This window comes from Solenopsis invicta, chromosome 4, assembly GCF_016802725.1.
Source record: "Solenopsis invicta isolate M01_SB chromosome 4, UNIL_Sinv_3.0, whole genome shotgun sequence".
Classification (NCBI taxonomy): domain Eukaryota; kingdom Metazoa; phylum Arthropoda; class Insecta; order Hymenoptera; family Formicidae; genus Solenopsis; species Solenopsis invicta.
In genome coordinates, this window is record NC_052667.1 from 19,955,620 (window position 1) to 19,980,109 (window position 24,490).

The following is a 24,490-nucleotide window of genomic DNA, read 5'->3' on the forward strand; positions in this document are numbered from 1 at the left end:
GCCGTGTCGGACTTTTTGAGATTTCCTTAAGAATTGCATTTGTAACATTACGCCCCTCCACAGTGCCGCCACTCAAGACCGACCAACCGTCGGACGCACCGCAGCCGAGCACGTGCGTCTTACGTAAGACCCACGCGCGGACGTAAGGCCACCACATGCTACCGCGCACGAACGCCACGCGCCGCGTTCGGCAAGCGTTCTCACTCCGGCCGGCTCGACCGCGCGAGCTGATTGGTGCGTCCAGCCGCGCGTTACGGTATATAAGCCGGCAGTGGACAGCCGAAAAGAGATCCTTTCGAATACCTGATCTCCTCGGATCATCTCCAGCGCTGGGCATACTCGGCGCCTCCTAGCTCGGGGATTCTCGAGCACCTCCTCGGGAACGGGCATTCTCGTTCTAGCCTCCCCGCGACGGATATACCCGTCGTCCCCGAGGCCGGGTATGCTCGGCCACTCCGATCCGCATTCTCGTCGCGCGGCCAGTCGAGACCGTCCAGCCGGACGACGGGCATTCTCGTGCGTCCGGCCAGGTCCAATCCGCATCCGTTACACCGTGTGGCGGGAATTCTTACCGCACGGCTTATCCATTCCGTTCAGCCGAACGACGGGCATTCTCGTCGTCCGGCCACTCCGACCAGACCGTTCCGAGTGTCCCCGGGAATTCTCGGGGACCGTCCGCGCCGACACTGTTCCTGTGTCCGTTTACCGTACCTCACGGGGTGTTCTTCCCGCGAGATGAGGCCACCCAGGCCGACACCGGCAACGACCCTCGCGCAGCGCGAAACTGTCCGTCGCGCCGCGAGCCGTCGCACCGAGACCGTAACCGGTCAGCCGCACGGGCCAATCACGATCCGACACGGCAATTAAAGTTCGCCGCCGTGCCACCACTCTAAATACGGATACCGCACGCTTAGAGCATAAGCCGAATCCGTCCGTATATCGCACGATTCATCCGAGTCCGTCCGTTTCCGTAACCGCGAGTCCGTTCTTGTATATCACGTTCCGTCGCGAGTTATATATATGTTGTCCGCGAAACCAAAGGTTGTCTCACCGAGCAACTCCGATTGCTACCTCCGAGCGCACAGCGCATAGCATGTGTCCGTCCGTTTTCCTTAGTGACTTGAAACCGTTTCTTCTAAGTGTCTAGATATTAAGGCTCCTGACTCCTCAGCCGAGAACTCCGCGTTGACGGTAGCGACATTTCGTCGCGGACAAAATTAGAACTAATACACGTGAAACGTGACAGATTGACGATGAAATGTTATCGTGCATGTCATTTTGTTATTATGTGTTTCATTGTAAAAACATGACTTTTCTCGTATTTACCAAATTCGTAAAAATGGACCGCGAGTAAAGTTTCTTTGATTTTTATACATAAAAGTACATTTTTCACTCCTTTTAATAGCTATCCGTGTGTTTTCCTGTCTGAATAGACGTCACTTTACGTGCTTTTTACGACTATTTACTGACTGCTAGGCGAAGAAAGGATAGTCGTGACCGATATTTAGAAGTGTTTTAAAGCCATCTGATTAGTCTGTTTTATCCAAATTGGCATTATTTAGAAATGGCACGTCGGACAAAATTATGTGCCCATGTGTTTTCCTGTTTCAATTGCTTCACTTTACATGCTTTTTACAACTATTTACTGATTGTTAGGCGGAAAAAGGATAGTCGTGACCGATATTTAGAAGTGTTTTAAAGTCATCTGCTTAGTTTGTTTTATCCAAATTGGCTTTATTTACAAATGGCATGTCGGACAAAATTACGTGTCATTTCACGCAATTTCTCGCTTCTGACGTCACGACTTCAATATGGCCGCGGCGAGTACTCAGGAGCCTTAAGTATGCCGCGAATACATCGTGACCGTTCTTTTAGTTTCACGCGGGCCGACGACCGCACAATTAAGCACTCCAGTGCCGTAATACTATTCGTGGAGTTCAGTATTATCCGATAACGATATCGGGACCTTGTGATTCTTTTGTACTAAACCATAGCAAAATATATTTAAACTATTTTGTTTTCACTACCAAACCACGGCGTTATCATTTGACACGAACCCGGACATCCGGCGAGCACATCCGAGCAACCGATCCCGACTCCAATCCCGTAACCTACTACACCGAGAAACTACCAGCGTTACATGCATTTAAATCTTTTTCACCTGAACGTTTTGCAGCGTAACTACTTGCCGCTACAAGCTTTAAAGTTTCATGGTTATGTTCAGTACTTATTTCTAATACTTCTCGGCGTTGCGATCTAGCAGACTTGGCTTTGAATTCAATATGTGGACGACCAACTAAAGATGAGGATGTAGATATTTTTTCCTTTTTGCGGAAATCTGGAATTTTGAATTCTGTATTTAGCCAATTTGCAAATTGTTTGTAAAATCTGTCTTTTTTCTTGCCAACGTGTTTAAATTTTTGCTTGTATTTAGTCCTTACAGTAGATATAGATATTCTTAAATGACGTTCTTGATCATCTTCTAAATTTTCTACATTAAAGACCTGCTTTAATACAATAGTCTTAAGAGGATGCTATACTGACGGGAATTACCGACCATTACAGTGTTCATTAATTTTCGAATTGGCTTTACAGATCACAAAATCCTTTTGCAAAATAAAAGTACGCACCAAAACAAAGTCTGCTCTGGTAAATTTTATGAGAAAATCGATCAAAAAGTTAAAAATTCATTTATTTTCGACTCGTGGATCTGTCAACCAAGGTTAATTTTTGTTATTTACTAACGTTCTGTAGCTCGTATGTATAAAATGAGACCAGGGCGGACTTTAGAAAACTCTAACAAACAGCACTGACTGTGTATCGTTTCAGTCAACAACCTAACAAAAAAGTTTAATAGGTGAACAGCTGTACGTGTCCAACTTTTGCTTAGCGCACGTAAACGATGGCAAGAAGAGCAGTGGCTGTAGTTGATAGGTCTTTTCGCAGATGGCGAAATAATCGAAAAACAAAGACACATCTATGCGTTGGACAAAGAGCGATAGCCTAGTCTTCCTCGAAAAATAATCTGCAATGCCGACGTCGAGGAAGTTCTTCGGTCACTATAGCATCCTCTTAATAACGAAAACTATATCATTGTTATTATTCAAAAGCATGTCAACAATATCTTTTTTTATAAATTACTCCATAATTGCGTATTGAATAAAAAGAAAACACTAAATGATGGACAACTAATCAGATTTATTAAAGAGTCAATAAAAAAATTAGTGACTACTTGAAACAATTGAACAGGAAAAACATAAACGAATATGAATATCACAAATTGTGATTTAATACACTACAATACATGTAATGTGATGATAGTTCGAAAATCATATGAGACACAATAATATAAAAATTCATTTATAGCTAAATTTATAACAATGTACCCAAGTATTTGATGAAATTGTGCGAGAAGAAAACAAATTCTAGCTCTGCACTGCGCCGGCTGTTGCATCATTAAGATGTATATATACTGAACAGGTAGCGAAAGTTCAGTTGAAATTCAATGCCATCTATCAAATCGAGTAGAAGCTACATATATATATGTAGGATAATATGATTTTAAGAAGGATAAAATGGAAATAAATATAATGATTAAAGGTAGTTGTTAATAATGTCGCAATTTAATTAAGTACGCGATTTAAATAGTTACATATATAGAGCGAATCTTGTCGCTTCAGTCGAATTAATAATATCAATTGTTTCTTGCAAAAGTTCGCGTAAAAGGAAAAACGAACTCGTGGCTAACTCTGAATTTCAGCACTCTGTCTCTGTTTATCTCTTACTCTGTCCTTATACACTCTGTCTCTGACACGGAGCACTGTCTCGGCTCGCGACTCACAGCGGTCTTCCGCTCGCTCGCGCTCTCCCAAATTCCGACAACATATAAGGTCATTACGATTGTCGACCGATAACAATCGATCTTCGATCTCTCGATCCTTGTCCGATATCTATTCTCCTACATATATATATTATATATATATATATATATTTATGTATACATATATCGTTGTGCTGCGTCGACAATGTGCTACACTTTTATTACGTTGGACTGAAAGAAAACAGGCAGTGATCCTCGCGCACAGATATAACAAATTTTTAATTACTAAATGTCAAATGCCGCATAATTAAATAAAAGTGTATAGTAAAAGAAACAAAACGGCGCCATAACTGTTACACTACAGAGAGGAATGTAGGGGAATAGTCAATTGGTTGGGAGTGTATTGCTGTATTTTGATAATTTTGTCCACCATTTTGTATCCGCCATTTTGAATTTTGAATTTTTGACATCAAATGCGAAATTAGCGACCCCAAAAACCCTTCTATATCAAGTTTTACGCAAATCCATCAACATTTTGAATTTTAGCCACTTTTTAAGGTCTCTTGGCACATTGTGACGTTTGAGACAAATTTTGAACTACTAAATGTCAAATGCCGCCTAATTGCCGCCAAATTAAATAAAAATGTATAGTAAAAGAAACAAAATGGCGCCATAACGGTTTCGCTAGAGAGGGGAATGTAGGAGAATAGTCAATTGATAGAGAGTGTATTGCCGTAAATTGTGAAAATTTCACATTTCGCGTCTTTCCCTACTACACTATGTATTACTTTAGATTGATTATTGATTATTTTGTAAACGTCAACATCCCAGGAGATGAAATTAACGGATGGGCACTTTTAAATTATCAGCATATTTCAAAATATGCGATATATTTTCATGAATTGCGCGTTTTAGACGATTTTTCAATTTCAAGGACCTACCAAAAAAAATACTTTATATATGTTTATAAAAATTATATTCTTACTACTTTCAATAATGTACAAAACAATAGTATAATTCTTTCAATCTTTTAAAATATGAATTTTGGCCACTTTTGGAGGTCTCCTGGCCCACTGTGGGGCGCCACACTACGATGGTTTCATCGTTTGACGTCGTGAATGTACCGTTTAGGTAATTCATCTGCAAAATAAAAAAATTAAAAAAATATATAAATATATACTATTTTTTGAAAAAATATACATATACGTATGTATAATAACGCAGTTATTATGTACAGGATATTCAGCAACAGGTGAGAGAAAACTTAAGTTGTGATAAAATAAGATAAAGATCAAGAATAATCAAATTACGATTAAGGCTTTGTTTCTTAATTGTAAATACTTAAATATTCCTATGTCTTAGACCAGTGCTCGGAGTTAGTTGCTCATTTCGAGCCGATTCTTGAAGCGACGCCCACTGTCCCCCCACTACCGCTCGCCGCTCGACAGTCGAGCCGGCAATCACGCGGCAGGCGCTTTGCATCAGGAGCGTCCCTGAGTGAAAAACACGCTGGTAGCGTACCAGTCGAGAAATTTGTTATAAAAACTTTTCCTTTTAACTTAATTTTTATAATAACAATAATGTACGGTAATTAGAATTTAAACAATAGTTTTCCACATCACCTCTGAGGTACTATTACAGATGCGTTTTTTTTAATGTGGTTTCCCCAGTAGGCCTAGTCCACTAAAAAATTTAAGAAAATAAGATATACAGCTCAAGATTAAAATATTTTATAATGTAAAATACTTGATGAAATACAAATACGGTAGAGTAGAATGTTTCTTTATGTATTTTACTGCGTAAAACGCAGAATAGGTTTTTTAACTAATTTTCTAAAAAGTTAATTTGATTTTCTGAGTCGTTTGCACGATACTAAAGATGATATATCTACGGGGATTGTGGATGTACCAATTCGCATCAATGAAGATAATGATGCATCATTCAAACAGGAACGTTTATCCGTTTTTATGATCTTCATTTTAGAGAAGGAGCATTCGCAGAGATATGTGGATCCAAACATAGAAAAAATTCGAAGACCAAAATTTCTAAGTTGTGGATAACGTGATACATCTAAAATTTTGAAAAACTCGACCCCTTTTTCTTGCCGTGCTTTTAAAGAAATGTCACACTGTAAATCGCAAAGTTCTTCCTGAAATTCTAGGCTTTGTTCCTCGATTTGTACAGTGAGCGGATTTTCAAAAAGAATTAAATCTTGTCTTAACGTTTCAAAATCATTAAAGCGCGTATTAAATTGACTTATTAAAGACTCAATTACATGAAATTGGTTTTCAAAATTACATTTTTTGTCGTGTTCTTTAAAGAGAATCTGGCAGGATGGAAAAAAATGAAAATTATTATTTTCTAAATGATTTTTAAATAATATTAATTTTCTGCGGAAAGAATCGACATGGCTAACGAGTTCTGAAATGGTTTGGTCAGTTTTTTGCAGCTTTAAGTTTAAAGTATTTAAATGATTCGTCATGTCAGTTATTAAAGAAAGCTCGCAAAGTGAATCTAAATCTTCAAAAAAAAATTTAAATTTATCATATTCAGCAGGAACCTGATCTTGCAAGAAAAGGAAGACCTCTTTTCTTATTGCGAAGAATTTTTCTAAACATTTCCCTGCGCTGAGCCATCGAACTTCACAATAAAGGGGCACATCTGTATAAAGTGCGTTATGTTCCTCAAGAAAGTTTTGAAACTTCCGATGAGAAAGGAATTTGTGACCGCCTTTAATTACGTTAATAATTTTTGTGACGGTTTGCATTGCAGTGCATAATTTTACAACTTTCCCGCATAACGCTTCTTGATGTATAATGCAATGAATAATAGGAAATTTTAAACCTTGCTGCTTTATTTGACCGAAGAATCCATTTTTTGAACCTACCATTGCTTTTGCACCATCAGTTACAATAGCCGAACATTTTGAAAAATCTATATCAAATTTTTGAAGAGTTTGGTTAACAGCTTCAAAAATATCAATTCCCCTTGTTGTATTATGTAACGGAACTAAATCTAAAAGCTCCTCGACATGTAAGAAATCGTTTTGCACGATTCGAGCAAAAATACTCAATTGACTCACATGCCGATTATCGGTGCTTTCATCGAGACATAATGAAAAGTAAGAGCAAGATGCTAATAAAGATTTTAATTTATTTTTTAAAGAAAAAGCAATGTCTTCGATCCTTGATTTTATAGTTTTGTCACTTAGTGGAATGCTGCTAGCTTCTTCAAGAGTCAAAGAATTTCCGAATGACTCTACTGTTGTGATGAGGCACTCTTTTACAAATTGTCCTTCAGTGAAGGGCTTAAAATTTTTCGCAATTAAATTCGAAATTGCGTATGACGCTGTAAGAGCTTTTACTGAAGATGTAGGATTTTTGATAAAAGAATTCGAATAACCTTCTTGATAAACTAATTTTAAGCCCTCAATTATATCGAATTTCTCCTTGTCCACATATTCTGAATAATCACTCGAATGTTTGATATTATAATGCCTATGAACATTATATTTTTTTACAACGGATGGTTCATAACCACATAGAAGACAAGTGGTTTTATTGTTAATTAATGCAAAAAAAAATTCTTCCCATGCCTTATCAAAAGATTGAACGTATTTATCCATCCTCTATCTATCACACGTATCACTATCACATATAGCACAATCACAAATAGCTCTAACACGTTAATAATATCTTCTGTTTTTACGCGTTTAGCTACGAATCCTGAAGACTCAATAATCTTAATAAGAAATAAGTTTATATAAGATTATATATACAAATTATATATGAAAATATAAGATTATATATTAAGAAGTAAGAATTTTAACGTACACGTGTCGCCTGCGCCTCACTGGTAAACAACTATTGAGAAATAGAGAAAGAGGAAAAACAATTGCATATCAACGCGCAGCAGGAGTAGGTGCGCGCTATAAAAATACAAGCAAAGTATAATAGTGAACTTGTAAACATTATTTCCTTTTTTTTTAGTATAATATTACCATTAAATGCATTTAAGGAATGGATAGATATGTGTAATCTTTTGACAAGGCGTGGGAATTTGTTTTGTATTAATTTATTATATAATAAAACCACCTTTTATGTAGTTACTATCTGCCGTAAAAAATGCCATCGTCAGACATTATAATATTAAACATACACACAAGTGAGTATTCAAAATATATGGACAAGAAGAAATTCGATTTGATTGAGAAATTTTAAAATAAATTCATCAAAAAGATTGTAGTTTCTACAAATATAAGGTTCGAATCCTTATGCCGATAATGCTACATCTTCAGTAGAAGCTCTTATAGCGTCGTACATAATTTTGAATTTAATTGTAAAAATTTTAAGCCGTTCACTAAAGGAAAATTTGTAAAGAAATGCCTTATCGTAACAATAGAGTCGTTCAAAAATTTTTTAACTATTGAAAAAGTGAGCAACATTTCATTAAGTGACAAAATTGTAAAATCAAGAATCGATGAAAGCTTTTTTTTCGAAAAAAAATTAAAATTTTTTTAGCATTGTATTCTTTTCCCGCGTTAAAGATGATGTATGTCCTAGAAACGACTTAGAAGATCAAATTAATTTTTAAGAAAAATAGTTAATTCTCCTGTTCTCGTGTTTAATTAAATGTTTTACATTAAAATATTTTATTCTCGAACCGTATATTTTATAATCTTCTTAGATATTTTTGTAGTCAAATAGACATACGAGAAAAACCACTTTAAAAAACGCAATAGTACTTCAAAGGTGATGCGAAAAACTTATCTTAATTCTAATTATCGTACATTATTGTCATTTATATTTTTGCAAAAATATATAACAGAAAATGTAAATAACAGATTTTTATAAATAAAATTTTCTCTAAATAACAGAAAATTTTATTTATAAAAATTATGTAAAAAGAAAAATTTTTTACGACAAATTTCTCGAATGGTACGCAACCAGCGTATTTTTCACTCAGAGACGCTCCTGATGCAGAGCGCCAGCCGCGCGATCGTCGGCTCGATCGTCGAGCGGCGAGCAGTAGTGGGGGGACGCTTCGAGAATCGGCTCGAAATGAGCAACTAACTCCGAGCACTGTCTTAGACAATTATATATGTGAATTTTTTAACATTTTCCTAACTACAAAATCAAGAATAATATACAATTTTGATAGCATTATCTTTTAATTATTATATCTTTATATTTACGTGTTTTTCAACATTTTTTTATACGAATGTTTAAACAATTATAATTAAAAAATAAAATTTTTATCGCAATTTTGTTTTTCTTGATTTTTGTTTTATTTTATCATTTAGAATTAAAAATTTTCTCCCATTTGCTTCCAAACTCTGTATAAACATATATAACATCTAGCTACATTCATATATTATTATAGTTTAGAAGAACGTATATTAGCTATAAGAATGTCGTCAGTTTTCAAAATTTCATTAATGCTGTTTTGTGCGAATTTTCAATATTATCATATTATTTGTGTCAATATGATCAAAAAATTTAAAAAAGTAAACAATATTCACACAAGAAAACTTGCATTAATAGATAAAATTATCAGAACGCTATATCTTAAACATTATTTTGTAAATAAAATATTAATAAAACAGTAAAATTTCGTTTTTATTTAACAAGAACTCAACAGGCTTAATGTTCACCAAATAATGATGAAATCTGATTTTAAAATTTAACTATAAGTACAAATTTAATTTTTAAACTACATTTTTGACTATATGTATATAAATACGTTCAATAAATTTTTTCTTGAAAGACAACAATGCAACACTTTATACAAATTTTTTACGAATATGTTACTCACACTTTTAATCTCATTAAACTCGTAGAACTCAGACAGCAAAATAGCAATTGATTTTGACGGATCCGTAAGGCTCGAAACGTTGCAATATCCCGTGGTGCTCGTTATCAAACATCCTCGCGTCAGATGCACCCCTGTTATATAATCTGAATACCCATCGGAAATAGATTTTGCCAACTTAAAACCGTTCTTTGGATTTAGCACGTGCACCATGCCTTTCGTGTCCCCAACGCAAACCCACTCCTTTTGCATGCTCATGCATGTGGCTTCATTTGGAAACTGAAATGTATATCCACGATGTAATAATAATATTTGTTTTAACATTAACGGCATTAGGGAATCGTAAAATAAATTAAGGACATTTTTTTATTAAAAGATATTTTTGAATAATGAAATACTTTCATATATAACTAAATATATATCAAAATGGTACACATTTTTTCTGTTATTAGCACACACTTTTGTTAAAGTACTTAAAAACTTAGTCATAGATATAGATCTGCAAATAATTTTGTTAAACCAAGATTATGCAAAACGATAAGAAATGTTACATAAAGTTTTGATATTTTGGTTTGAGCGTCTTGCACAATTATTTTGATATCAACAAACTAACAAAACTATTTCAAGATTTTTATACAGCTAAATTAAAAAGAAATACTTTAGAAAAATCTTTCTTCACCGCGGTGAAATCATCCTTTGTTTTTTTTCTATATCCGTGTATATTTTAATTATTTAAACTGTTTGAAATTATGTCTATTAAATCTAATTCAAAATTTTAATAAAAACTTGTCGATAATATTTGAAATTTTACTTTTTCTGAGGATCTTAAAAATATGGAATAAAATTACTGTAATAGTATTCATGGTCCTCCCGGCCCTTTGATCCCAAACGCACACCGTTTCGTTGAGAGACAAGATGTATTCCGAGTCCATAGCAAGCTTTTTCACGGGTCCGTTGTTCGGCCGGTAGTTTCTAATCGGCTTGTGTCCTAATCTCGAATCAAACAAAAATACGCTCCCACGTTCCGAGCCTGTCGCAAAGAGAGATTGCTTTGGACACGAGGATATGCATTTCGCGCAATTCGGCTCATTCCTAGAATGTTTGATATTGATAGAAAACGATACCACCTAATTGATAATATTGATAAAAATTTCGGTCTGACGAGTCTGATCTATAGAATTGAGTTTCCGAATCATTTGTCGACAAGCGAGATACGGAAAGTGGTACGTGCATTTTAAGTATTTTATATTTTTTTATCGCGAATCGACCGAAACAAGTAGTCTTTTGTTATCACGTACGTGTAATACGTTGTTAGCTGGACGAAGCCGGTGTCCATGAGCATACACGACTTGACGGTCTGGTTCCAGCTGCAACTGTAGATTGTGTTGTCTATCGCCGTCAGATCCAAAATTTCTGTGTTATGCACGAAATCGATGCGAACGGGGTTTGCTTTGATTTCTAGTCTAAAAAAGGATTCCCCAATGTCGTGAGAGAGTAGCTCTTCGTGCGATGGAATTTTCCAGGAAAGCAGACTGTAATAACTCCCGGCTACTATACAAGTGGTCCCATCCTAAGCATTAAAATCGTCAGCATTATATTGTTGTCTACGGGAAGAAATATCCACCCAAGAACAAATTATATCAAAATAACATTAAAATAAATCATGATTGATTGAAAAGTGACTTTTAATCCGAGATTACTACTTATATCTTTCTAACGTTAATATTCTGAGTAAAAGTTCATTCACATAATTCAAAACTTTATACACTTTTATGAATATTTTTCTCTTTATACGTTACAAGATACTAAAATAACTGCACCAGCATTTAATGTAAAAAACCTTATTAAACATTATTTTAAATTATCAATACTTTAAAAATAAAACTATACTAAACCTTATTTAGCGTAAAATGTACATATAGTTGCGCTCTAATAACAGTTTAAAAAGTTTTGTACAAAAGTTGATTCTGACTGATTTTTCACATTGAATCCTAATCTATCATCAAAATTCCCAAATTCCACTTTAAGATATAAAACTTTTTTTAATATACAATATTATGAGGTTTTATTGAATTTAAAAAAAAAATCAGAATTATGAGGTTTTATTGAATTTAAAAAAAAAATTCAGAATTATTGAGCTTTTAATTCGTTTTTCTACATGAAAGTCATGTAGATATTATAAGCAAATTTTCATATTTCTGTAAATATGCAGTCTTCCATTTTATTCCTCTTCGTTTCTCTACTTCCATTGCACATATTTTAAAATCTTTACTAAAAGACATAATGTTCGATTAAAAAAAAATTTTTATTTCTATAACATAAAATCGCAAAATATAATATGATAATCTCACGTTATTCAAAAAATCTTTAAACTCGCGTTCAATTGCATTTTCAATTTCTTTCGTTCGTTATTTAAAAATCTTTACTTTCTCCGTCTTCTTTAATTCCTTTTTCTTTTCTATTTGTTTCTATTTTTTTACTATTTAAATGCTAATAGATTCATTAATGCCTCCTTAAAAATTGAGACAGTCGAATAATAAACTAGTTATAATAAATTATTTATTATTATATATAACAAATAATTATTATTTGTAGTAATTATAATTATAATGGGAGGGCCCCAACTGCCTATAAAGCGATTGCTTACAGCATTGATAGCCAGTCGCAGCTAAGTCTTCGTGCTTGTATCGTTTATGTGATTTTATATATTTTTCTCCAGTTCAATGAACTGCGCGCCAAATTAATTTTTAGTCATAACACAATTTTACATTGAAAATATCACGTATTATTAAACATTAACTCCACCCCCCCCGAAAAGCCTGGCTGAGGTGATATTTTTTGCAATATTTTCTTTACAGTTTTTTTTATGGGGGAAAAGGGTTAATGTTTAATAATACGTGATATTTTCAATTTAGAATTGTGTTCTGACTGAAAATTATTTTAGCGCGCAATTCATTGAACTTGACGAAAGTATATAAAATCACATAAACAATACAAACACGAAGACCTAGCTGCGACCGTAGAAGGCATCCTTTTTTAACTAAATTTTTATTCAAACAAATAATGTTTTGTAGAACCATATGTTATTTCAATGAAACAAATTTCAATAAATAGGAATGCTGAATCTAAATAGGCCTTTTTCTGTGTAGGAAAGATTTGTAGGCAAACGTGCGGTGGCTATCGATTTTGTAGGCAATTGGAGCCCTCCCATTTTTTCAATAACGTATATTGAACTGATCTACCAGTTATATACACGTATCGGCACAAGTTGTTCACAGGTCATCACGAGAGAATTCGTAGCGATTACAGAAATCAAGCAACGTTTAGCGGAGTCTTGACTTGAATGAGTGACCGCTTGGAAATTTCCCAAAAAAATATTCCTAAGAATAGAATTTTTCTTGCAAAAATTTTTTTAAAATATTATATTATAAAATATTATTTTGTTCATTGAGATTATGTGGTATAATATATTTATGCGGATATTTCAAACAAATTTTAGATGATGTTATTTAATCATTTTATCATATACATGTATGACCATGGCTTTATATGACTAAAATTCATATATGAGCATATAGTATTATTTCCTGTATGAACATATAAGAGGTTTTTTCTCTGAGTTAATCCATTCTAAATGAATTTTTTCAAAAAAATGTATAAAATTTTAAAAATGCGCCGATTATAAGGAGAATATGTTACTCTTTGAAATAACTGCTGTACTACTGTTAACAGATGAAACACAAGTTATAGTATTTTTATTTTTTAAATAAAAGTAGTGGTTTCTTTAATTTCTTTTTGAATAAAATTAAACTGGTACTATCTGTGTATTTCTATTGAAAAATCTATTCTAATTCAAGTGGAAGTATTTAATTGAAAAAAATTTCAATGAAATATACATATAATCTCAAAGAAATAACCTCCAGGCACCCTTTTTTAGGATTATCTTTTTGAAACTCTTTGCCTTCCGACGCCATTTTTAACAAAACGACAAATGATATTTGACGTTATAATCTTTTAACATAACCAACAAGGCTACTAGATGGCACTAATAAAATATTTCGGTGTTACCATTTTAAACGCAGACCTCAGAATTATTTTTTTCTTACGTACTATGTATAGTACAAATGTACCCAGGAGGTTAAAGAAGAAACAGAAATATAAAATTTTATTAAAATAAAAAATTTTTAATCTACAAAAACTTAGCGCTGCTAGATGACTAAATATAATGTGTGTTTTGTAATAATAAAATAATAATTTCTTTTAAGGTCAAAATATTGAACAATAAATTATAACAAGCCACAAATAAGGTTGAGTGGAACAAAATAAAAATTTTACAATAATACTTTAAAATTTAAAGTTTCTCTATATACAGATTTCTTATACAATTATGTATATAAATATGTTTCGGATTTACATGTCCGTCTTCAGTATGTTACAATTCCGATAATGTTGTAAAATATAATAGTTATAGTTACTTAGAAAATTATAATGACTTACAATGTTACTTAAATGTTAAATTTAATCTTCAACTTACTTCGCATAATTACTTTTGTAATGCATACCTTACAAGTGTTACATTTATGGCATTCTTTCTTAAATCAATTCCTCTCATGACTTATCTAACTGCTCCAAGTTTTTGTAGTTTAAAAATTTTTTATTTCAATAAAATTTTATATTCCTGTTTTCTCTTTAATTCGTTGAGATTATATGTGATATATTCCGTTAAAACTTTTTACAATTAAATAAATCCACTTACAGTTAGAATAGATTTTTCATTAAAAATACATAGATAATACCACACAGATTGCACTTGCATTTTATTTGTTAAAAGTAGTACAGCAGTTATTTCACAAAGCAATATAATTTACCTTATAATTTGCGCATTGTAAAGATTTCATACATTTTTTTGAAAAAATACATTTATATTAGATTGAATTTGAGATACTTATTTTTTAGACTATACTATTTATGTTGAAATAGGAAGATTTTTCAATGATAATACAGAAATAGTATTATTTAGACTTGGATTTTGCAGAAAATAAGAAAGATTTAAGAGATACACACACACGCACGCAAGCACGCACGCACTCTCTCTCTCTCTCTCTCTCTCTCTCTCTCTCTCTCTTCCTCTCTCAGTTGGCGCCTTTTTTTACCTTTTTATTGAAAAAGTAATTTTGTACTGTAATACTACTTACGTGCATCTGTAGCAGTGTGTTACTAGTGTTTTTTACGTTGATAAACAGTTCGTCCATGGACTCCTTTTCCCATCGTTTCCATAGCGCTGTTTGTTTTTTAATGGCGAGGTAAGATAATTTCATGTATTGTTCGTCGGGTCTTGCTGAAATGAAAGTGACTGCTCTTATCAAAGGAATATGAAGCTCATTCGTATAAAATTAATTATAACAAAATAATTATAAATACAATTAACTTGAATCAAGTACAAACTACAAGATTCCTAATCGAGAAATCTATTAATATTCTTACTTTGTGTATATCAGGTTAATGCATTAAATAGATCCAGTTAATATGATTTGTAATTGCTATACAATTTGAAAGTAATACTTTATATAATATATTATTCGTAATATTTATATCATAATTATTATACTTGTATTTAAGTATTGCTTTCTTTTATGTAATGTAAATACGCAAATGTATATATTATTAACATAACGAATATGTGATATTCAATATAGAATTTAAACATTGGAACCATATTGTAGGTGTTGTACACAAAGTAATTAATTATATGATAATATAAATATACCATTATCGTTACATTTGAAAAAGAGTGAAATTGTAATATAACTATAACATTAATGCAACTTTCATGTTATATAAAATGTGATACTGAAACTTATATCTGTATAAATATAGTGAACACAAAACTGCAGTATCTACTGGAGAGCTGTTTAAATAAGATTGACTTTTTATCAATAAAAAATGTATAATATATTTTATGAAACTTGTGTTATTTTGGTTATCTTTTCAAGACAAACAAGTGTGAAATGTTACAAGATAAAGTGTAATCACGATGTGAGGAAGTGATCTGCAACCTGTAAAGAGTGTTCATTAATGGTTTTATATACCTTTTACCATAAGAACGCACCTTATAACTATGACTTACCGACTACACTCTATGTAATTTATATGGAGTGAAGTCGGTTATTCACCTCTTACAGTAAAAGGTGTATACAGCCATTAATAAACACCCTGTATGTGCATGTCTAAGTTTAAACAGTACACCTGCTGAAACGGTACACAGATGGTGTTTTATTTACTATATACAAAGTGTGAGTGTGGTCATGCAATGCGTAAGGGTAATATCAATTCAAACTAACTTGGAAACAAGAACGGACTGTAACGAGCATTCGGCCACGTACGGATAATTTGATACTTCCATAATAAGTTATCTTTTATAATTTTATAAAACTTTTTGCACACAAGGCTTAAACTGTGTGCCAAGGTCTCCGCATCCACAAAAGAGCATACATGCAGAAAAATCTGAAATGCAGGCAAAATAAAAATATTAAACACACGTCCGAAATAAACGCAACATTGTGGGTGGAAGACAGAGGAAGAGGGAGCGTCTAATACCGTCACTGGTTAAACATTCTTTCCTCCGTTGATAAACAACTAGTAACGGGATCGACAATAAAGGCTGTTCTACAATAAGTTGCAAACGCTTCATCGCCAGTTGCAAAAAATGGCAACTAGCTATTTCCGGTGGCGCCGGCTGTCGCGGTTGTCAAACGAGAGTTGGCCAACTTTTAACTCTGGCGACAGCAACTGGCGATCGCACCATCTTAACCCTATAAAGTGAATTGAAAGAGCGTGGCGGAGCGCGGCAAGAATTACGACAAATGTAATTTGTGGTAGGACAATTTTCGGTAGTGATATCTTGAACGTCTGGTACTCACATGTCTCGCTTAACCAAACATTCAATTTGCATCTTTCGATAATCTCGATATTCAAATGCAGATTAGACGTTGAAATTATTTATAATCTGTGACTGGCAACTAGCCACTCGCGATTCGCAACTACACTTTGCAACTCATTGTAGACCAGTCTTAAGTGACAACGGCAATTTGTAGAAAAAAGGAACTTATACGCGCGTGTACGTGAAACACGAGACTGAGTAATGAGGTTACTGTTTTTTTTTCTCCATGCAAACCTCAGTCGGTAGATCCTGCAGTGACAGTTCGTCTTGCTGTTGTTTTTGCTGTTCTTCTATGATCTTCTTGCTGTTTTTCTGTATGTTCTTTTTGGTATTCTTCTTGCGTGCATTCGTGCTCGTATTCTGGTCATCCATTTTTCTTCAAAAAAAAAAAAGAAAACGTAACTTGCAACATAGTCCACTTGACACTTTTAGTTGCTTTAAATATGAGAATTATTTATTTGAAATCAAGAAAACAATTCAAGCTTCTAGAAATCCTTTACAACAAATTTGTAATAGGTTAAAAGAACAAGAATATGTGCAAAGTAATGATCATGATAAAATGTATCCAATTTTACGTCACCTATGTACTAATCAAGGAGATTTAATATTCTACAAAACCGTCACCATTGAAAAGTTTGAACTAAGCACAAATGATAAAGATAGTTGCGTTATGTTAGAAGACAATAGTGTATGTTGTATCAAAAATATTTATAAAGAAATCAGAACTTCAAAAATTTTTCTAACGGGAAGAAAGTTCATTGAATCAAAACCATTTTTCAATTCACCTTGTTCCTCAGAATTATTTAATATTCAGCAAACACAACATTTATCACATGATTTGTGTACAGTTAATATTCACGACATTAAAGTGAAATGTGTGAAATTTCCTTACAATGATGGTTTTATCATTATGCCATTGATTCATATGCAAGAATGATATAAAATATCATAATGTAATTGTAAATAATAATTTCGGTATTTTTTCGTTAATACAAGTATATCATATTATAACATTATAGTAATATTTTTATTAAAAATTAAATCGTTTATATGTTTTGCAGATCTGGTCAATAATTGAATTTATCGATACAGATAATGATTTAAATGCTGTAGAAGTTGTACCAACCTCATGGCTGATATTTACAAGTGGTAAAACAATGTGCAAATGGCCAGAAAAAAATGCTAGGAAATATATATTACGAAAAGAACACCCAAAAGACAATTGGCAAAAATACACAGTACAACTAATATTGCAAAGTGGTAAGTATTGTCATAAATGTTAATAAGAAAATAACATCTTAGTTAAATACGTTTTAAATGAGAATGACTTTCGTATTTAATATATCAAATCATTACTTCCCAATATTTATGACTATGGCTACGGAAAAGACATACAAACTATCTAAAATACAAATATTTCTATAAAAAACTAAAATAAAAAAGAATAAATAAAATAAAATAATAAAATAATTTGTAATTACAGATTCATACAAAGAAGCTGTACATGTTGTACAAAAAAAAACTCGAACCGATACATCAGAATCGCAATCATCTTCGCAATTAGGCCGAGGAAAAAGGAAAAAAAAATAAATCCCACCCAGTTACAGTAAATAATTTAGATGATAACGATTCAGATTCACGAATGACACCACCTTCATCAATAACTGATGTTATAGATTTGCCTTTAGAAACTATGCAGCTGTTAAATGGTATGATAATAAATGAATATAATTTTTATAAATCTTTAACCTCATTTTTTTACTTACAAATAAAGTAATGTTTTAGTAATGTAATTTTTTATACATTTAGATTTAATTAGTGATGGAAACCAACATTTGGACAAGGATTTCGAAAATATGGCTGAAACGACAATAAATGTGAGTCAAAACAAACCGGATACTGCCTCGGAAGAGTATATAATTATTGAAGGTATGATTTAATAATCCTTGGTACAATTAAATCACTAAACAATATAAGTCGATTTTAAGTAATCTCACTTAATAGTGTCTTAATAATAATAATAAAATTTTATTTATTATATAGATCCGATTATTGGAACAACGGAACCAATTTTTAGCGCAATTAAACAATACAAATAATCCAGTTCCATTGCTCTCAACATCTGGTTCAAGTTGTATTTCATCTATTAAACCTAAAAAACCATTTAAGAAATTGCAAAAATTACTCGATTATGACATGACATTAAAGAATAATGACGACGGACAAAAACAAATGGTAAAAATAATCTACGTTTTTTATTTCTTGCTTTTTGAATACCTGCGATATAAAATTCGTAAGGTTTGAACTGATAAAATAATGTAAATGGATAGAAAGAAAAGCTTTCAAAAGCAATTTTATTACTCAAACTGGATTGAACTAACAAGGAAACACAGAGAAGTGTCCGCCTCAGATTAAAACGAGTTTTTAATATGTTGTAGTACAAATAAATATAAGGGACACGTATTTTTTTATACGTGCCCATACGCACTTTAAGGGGGTGAAACACCCCTTTGAAGAAAATCGATTTTTTTCTTTCGAAGCGTATGCCGTCGAAACTATAAGAGATAGAAAAAAATGTTTTAAATGAAAGTTGAATGGCTCAAAGAGTAATTTATAACAGCGGAAAAAAAAATTTTTTTTTTAATTCTTTTTAATACTTTCTCCCACCATTAACCTATTTTTTTTTATTTTTATTTTTTTTATAAGCAAAATAAAGCTTATTTTATTACGAATTCAACGGTATATGATAAAGTTACGATACAACATTCCCATTTTCCAAAAATAATTAAAAACCTCTCTATACGCACGATACGCGCACCCGTCCGCACTCTGCGCTACGGAAGTGACTCCCTCCGATTTCGACGTGCCTTTAATATGTTGTACAGATTAAAATAAGGGACACGTATTTTTTACACGTGTCTTAATACACTTTAAAGGGTGAAACACCCCTTTGAAGAAAATCGGGTTTTTTCTTTTGAAGCGTGTATCGTCGAAACTAGAAGAGATAAAGAAAAATGTTCTCAATGAAAGTTGAATGCATGTTTTTTTCGCATAAGATGACAAAAACATTTAGAGGACAGTCTGTGTCTAACATGAAAACACAGACATTGAAAAAAACATTTACTACAAAATAAAACGACACTACACTAAAAAATTACGGTGTTGTAAGACATTAATTTCTTGTTTAGAAAATAATATGTAATTAATATAAGTTAAACATTTATTTACTGGTCTACATGATTCAACTAGAATATTTGTTCTCTTCAACATTTTATAAATAAGGAGACTTGGATTACAAAAAATTATTACTCACACATTCCATACCTTCACTATCTAACGCCAGCTCATCAACTAACAACAAGAAAACTAACACAAAACTAATTAAAAAATTAGTTAGAAATTTCATTTTTTATACTGCATTTATACAATTCAATTAATGTGTTTATTAAATTCGATTAGTGTAGAAATATGCATAACCACGCTACTGGCGCGTGGGTCATTTCCTTACATACGTAACTCTTGAATCTATACATGTCAATACTGCCGAGACGTAAACATTCTATTTCAAGATAGGAAATTTTGTTCTCTTGTTGAACATTTAGTTCTCTTGTTGTTAGTTGATGAGCTGGCGTTAGATAGTGAAGGTATGGAATGTGTGAGTAATAATTTTTTGTAATCCAAGTCTCCTTATTTATAAAATATTGAAGAGAACAAATATTCTAGTTGAATCATGTAGACCAGTAAATAAATGTTTAACTTATATTAATTACATATTATTTTCTAAACAAGAAATTAATGTCTTACAACACCGTAATTCTTTAGTGTAGTGTCGTTTTATTTTGTAGTAAATGTTTTTCTCAATGTCTGCGTTTTCATGTTAGACACAGACTGTCCTCAAAATGTTTTTGTCATTTTATGCGAGAAAAACATGCATTCAACTTTCATTGAGAACATTTTTCTTTATCTCTTATAGTTTCGACGATACACGCTTCGAAAGAAAAAACCCGATTTTCTTCAAAGAGGTGTTTTACCCTTAAAAGTGTATTAGGACACGTGTAAAAAATACGTGTCCCTTATTTTAATCTGTACAACATATTAAAGGCACGTCGAAATCGAAGGGAGTCACTTCCGTAGCGCACGAACGCGCGGACGGGTGCGCATACCGTGCGTATAAAGAGATTTTTAATTATTTTTGGAAAATGGGAATGTTGTATCGTAACTTTATCATATACCGTTGAATTCGTAATAAAATAAGCTTTATTTTGGTTATAAAAAAAATAAAAATTTTGAAAAAAATAGGTAAGTGGTGGGGGAAAGTATTAAAAAGAATTTAAAAAAAAAATTTTTTTTTCGCTGTTATAAATTACTCTTCGAGCCATTCAACTTTTATTTAAAACATTTTTTTCTATCTCTTATAGTTTCGACGGCATACGTTTCGAAAGAAAAAAACCGATTTTCTTCAAAGGGGTGTTTCACCCCCTTAAAGTGCGTATGGGCACGTATAAAAAAATACGTGTCTCTTATTTTTATCTGTACTACAACATATTAAAAACTCGTTTTAATCTGAGGCGAACACTTCCCTGTGTTTCCTTGTAAGATTATTTTATAACATTTATTAATTTCATTATACTATGTTAAATATGCCAATGCTACTGAAATATATACATTACAAAAATATATTAGCTATGTGTACATATATATATATATATATATATATATATATATATATATATATATATATATATATATATATATATATATATATATATATATCTTTTTCTTTTTAACTAAACTTAATTGAAATTAAAATACTAAAATAGACATTGAATTGGATGCTCAATTTTTTACCAAAAAGGGCCCGAACAATTGTATATTTATCTGTATGTATATTTTTCTTCGTAGGAAACATTTTTCTATTTATTAGGAAGCACTACTCTCCAAGACCAAATAAAATTTGGATTACATATAATATTTACTAATAAATTGGGTACAAAATGTTCTTGGATGGGTCGCAAAGGCAACAAAGAAATAAAAACATTAATAATCATGGACATTTTAAAACGTAAATAGAAATTTAAAAATAGACCAGTTTAATTATAGCACCGGTACTACACCGAAAAAATTGTATTCTTAACTTAAGAATATCCCACTTAACTACAGTATGTTTTCCTCTAAAATACGCGCCAAGAGGATTTTCTTAATTTAAGAGGAAAAACCTCTAAAAAGCATATTCTTAATTGGGGTGTCCTACACCTCAAATATCTCTTGAACAATTCATTTTAGAGAAAAAATGTTTCAGGCAAAAATTACATAGTTTTAAGAGGGACAAATAATGGTAAAATTGATTTTTGTAAAATCTTAATTTTATGAGCTTATATAGAGATGATTCATTTTTAAATGAAACTATATGATGTTTTTGCATGATTTCTTTGATTATTTTGCATATAAAATATTAAGGTAGTATACACACACACACACACACACATAAATATATCAATAATTTCAATATCTTGTAAATTATTGATTTTTGACAATATTACCTTAATATTTTATATGCAAAATAATAAAAAAAGTCATAAAAAAACATCATATAGTTTCATTTAAAAATGATTATTTATATATATAGTAAATGGGGTTTTCGTATTTGGAATTGTTGAGTAGCACAGTAGAGAAAATATTAAAAATAGAAATAAATTTTTAATATTAAAAATATGAAATTAAAGATATTTAATTTCAGAACAAGAAAATGGATTGTATTAACATATTATGAATTAAAAATAAAAAATTGATATAATTAATACATTTTGTTCCCTTGTTTAAAGTTGAACAATTTTAAATTGCTCTTCCTATATATAATATTCAATATTTATTTATATTTTTAACATTTTCTCTATTTTGTTAGACATCACAAAACAATTGTACAAATAAACATTCGCTATTTTTTGTAATTTTGAAAAGTTACAATATTTATTTACATTAATATAACATTTTTAACTTAATTTATAAGTCTACATATATTATAAAATTGTAAGCAAAGGTTCAAAACCCCTTAATTAAAAAACAGCATTTTGTTATTAATATTTAATAAGGTGTTTGAAAATAATAATTTTGAGACAACTACTAAAATAATGTAATAGATCACTTAATCTAAATCTAAGATTAAAAGGAAGGATATTACAGAACGTGTTTGAAAGTTACATATGACTTTCCATCAGCTCCTGTTCTACATAAAGTAGGATAAAAAGAAATAAGATTTTGATATTCTTGATAGAACCACTCTACAATTGGTGTTATAACAGTGCAGATGGCTATTGAACCCAACAGTATTAAAACCAGAGAGAATGAAACTTACTCTATCATTAATTAGCGGTGGTTTTACAATCCAATGCAATAATCCAAAGAGGGGCAAGTCATTTTGAAAGTTTATTGCAAGTACTATATTTCTCTTATATGTAATGTTGCAAATAGTTGCTTCTTTATAAACTGCTACAGAGTTCTCACTGGCAGGAGGTAAAATGTATTGAAAATCATTATAATTATAGCAATCAATCAGAATTTTTTGTTTGGAATGAAAGATTATATCGCGCTGTAAGCCCCGCTTGGACAAAAAACGCGCTGAGAGACTGAGTAAATATTTCTTGACCACTGTATCATTTTATTTTAGCGGTAGGTTTTTCCGACAAGTTGTAGCCTTAGCTACTTGTTTTATCACTGGTCGATGCTTTCCTTCCATACGCATTGACCATACATGAATAAAAGGACCAATAAGATTCATTATTCTAGGATAATGAATCATGATATGATATTTAGGTTTCAATGCCTTGGAGAATAATTTGCAATATAATTCATGGTGTTCAGCAATCAAAGTTGCGAGATACGTAGTTAAGTCTTTGTCTACAAATAGAGCAGTAACTATATCTAATATTTGAACTAAACAAATGTATAGCTGCCAAACTTCTTCTACCTCAGGCACCAAATCTCCAACCATAAGACCAAAATTTCGAACAAAAAATAACATCTCTGATGCAGATTTTCAGTTTTTGTCCTCGAATATTATCAAATATTATAACAGAAGGCTTATTACCTATATCAAAGCTATAATCAAAATTTTGTATTCGTTCATTGAGAGTTTCAAGAGTAAAATATTTTTTGACAAAAATTATTTCCTCCAAAAGAGCACAAAAATCATAATGACAAACACCTTCCAGAATATCTTGCATTAAATCTACAACAAGATTAGTGATCACATGATAGGTTTGAAGTTCATTCCAAACGCATCGATTCTTAATACCAGTTAATGATACATTATTAATAAGGATATCAGTTTCATAATTTTCTTTATTACGTAAGAGCAACACATTTTCTCTAACTTGTTTTCTCATTACTAGTTTATGCTCTTTACAAAAACGGCAATAATAATTTGCATTAAAAGATTCAGTAAACCCAGTAATAGAGTGAAATCCTAAATTATCAGCAAGAAGCAAGCAGAAACAAAAATAGACTGTCTGATTGCCATTTGCTGTATGCACTAATATGCCATTGTTTTGGAGATCTTTGAGTTCGTTTATAACAGGGCGAAAAGCGTTTCCATTGTTTAAATGTCTGTCGTCTGATAAAAATATAGAAGATACAAAGATATTTTCAAGAGTAGACATATGGTGCTGAGGAATACAAGGAATTTGATAGTATAATGCTCCAAGACTATGATCACCCTGTGTGATTATCAGGTTCAACATCATCAAAATATATAAACAAGGGTAATACTAAACGGTCTCTGAAATAGGATTTTTTTAATATTTTTCCACAAAGGACTCTGAATTATATTAGTAAATTTATTAAGATTTTCAATATTAGCAAAAATAGCATCAAAAACGCCAGGTAATTCCAGGAAGTTTTTCAAAACATACGTCATTGGAATG

At 31.8% G+C, this 24,490-nt stretch overlaps 1 protein-coding gene across 3 annotated transcripts in view; it reads right to left on the reverse strand.

Annotated features, from left to right (window-relative positions):
- Positions 1 to 4,769: 4,769 nt before the first annotated feature.
- LOC105202983 (F-box/WD repeat-containing protein 9) overlaps positions 4,770 to 24,490 on the reverse strand; it is a 35,572-nt gene continuing 15,851 nt past the window's right edge. For all 3 annotated transcript variants that reach the window (XM_039448031.1, XM_039448030.1, XM_039448029.1), the window contains 7 exons: positions 16,806 to 16,947; positions 15,973 to 16,135; positions 14,827 to 14,969; positions 10,930 to 11,201; positions 10,480 to 10,723; positions 9,635 to 9,910; positions 4,770 to 4,960 (listed from right to left, as the gene is read on the reverse strand). In XM_039448031.1, the coding sequence (XP_039303965.1) occupies positions 4,811 to 4,960; positions 9,635 to 9,910; positions 10,480 to 10,723; positions 10,930 to 11,201; positions 14,827 to 14,969; positions 15,973 to 16,135; positions 16,806 to 16,943 (1,386 nt within the window). In that variant the 5' untranslated portion in view covers positions 16,944 to 16,947 and the 3' untranslated portion in view covers positions 4,770 to 4,810. The remainder of the gene's footprint in view (positions 4,961 to 9,634; positions 9,911 to 10,479; positions 10,724 to 10,929; positions 11,202 to 14,826; positions 14,970 to 15,972; positions 16,136 to 16,805; positions 16,948 to 24,490) is intronic.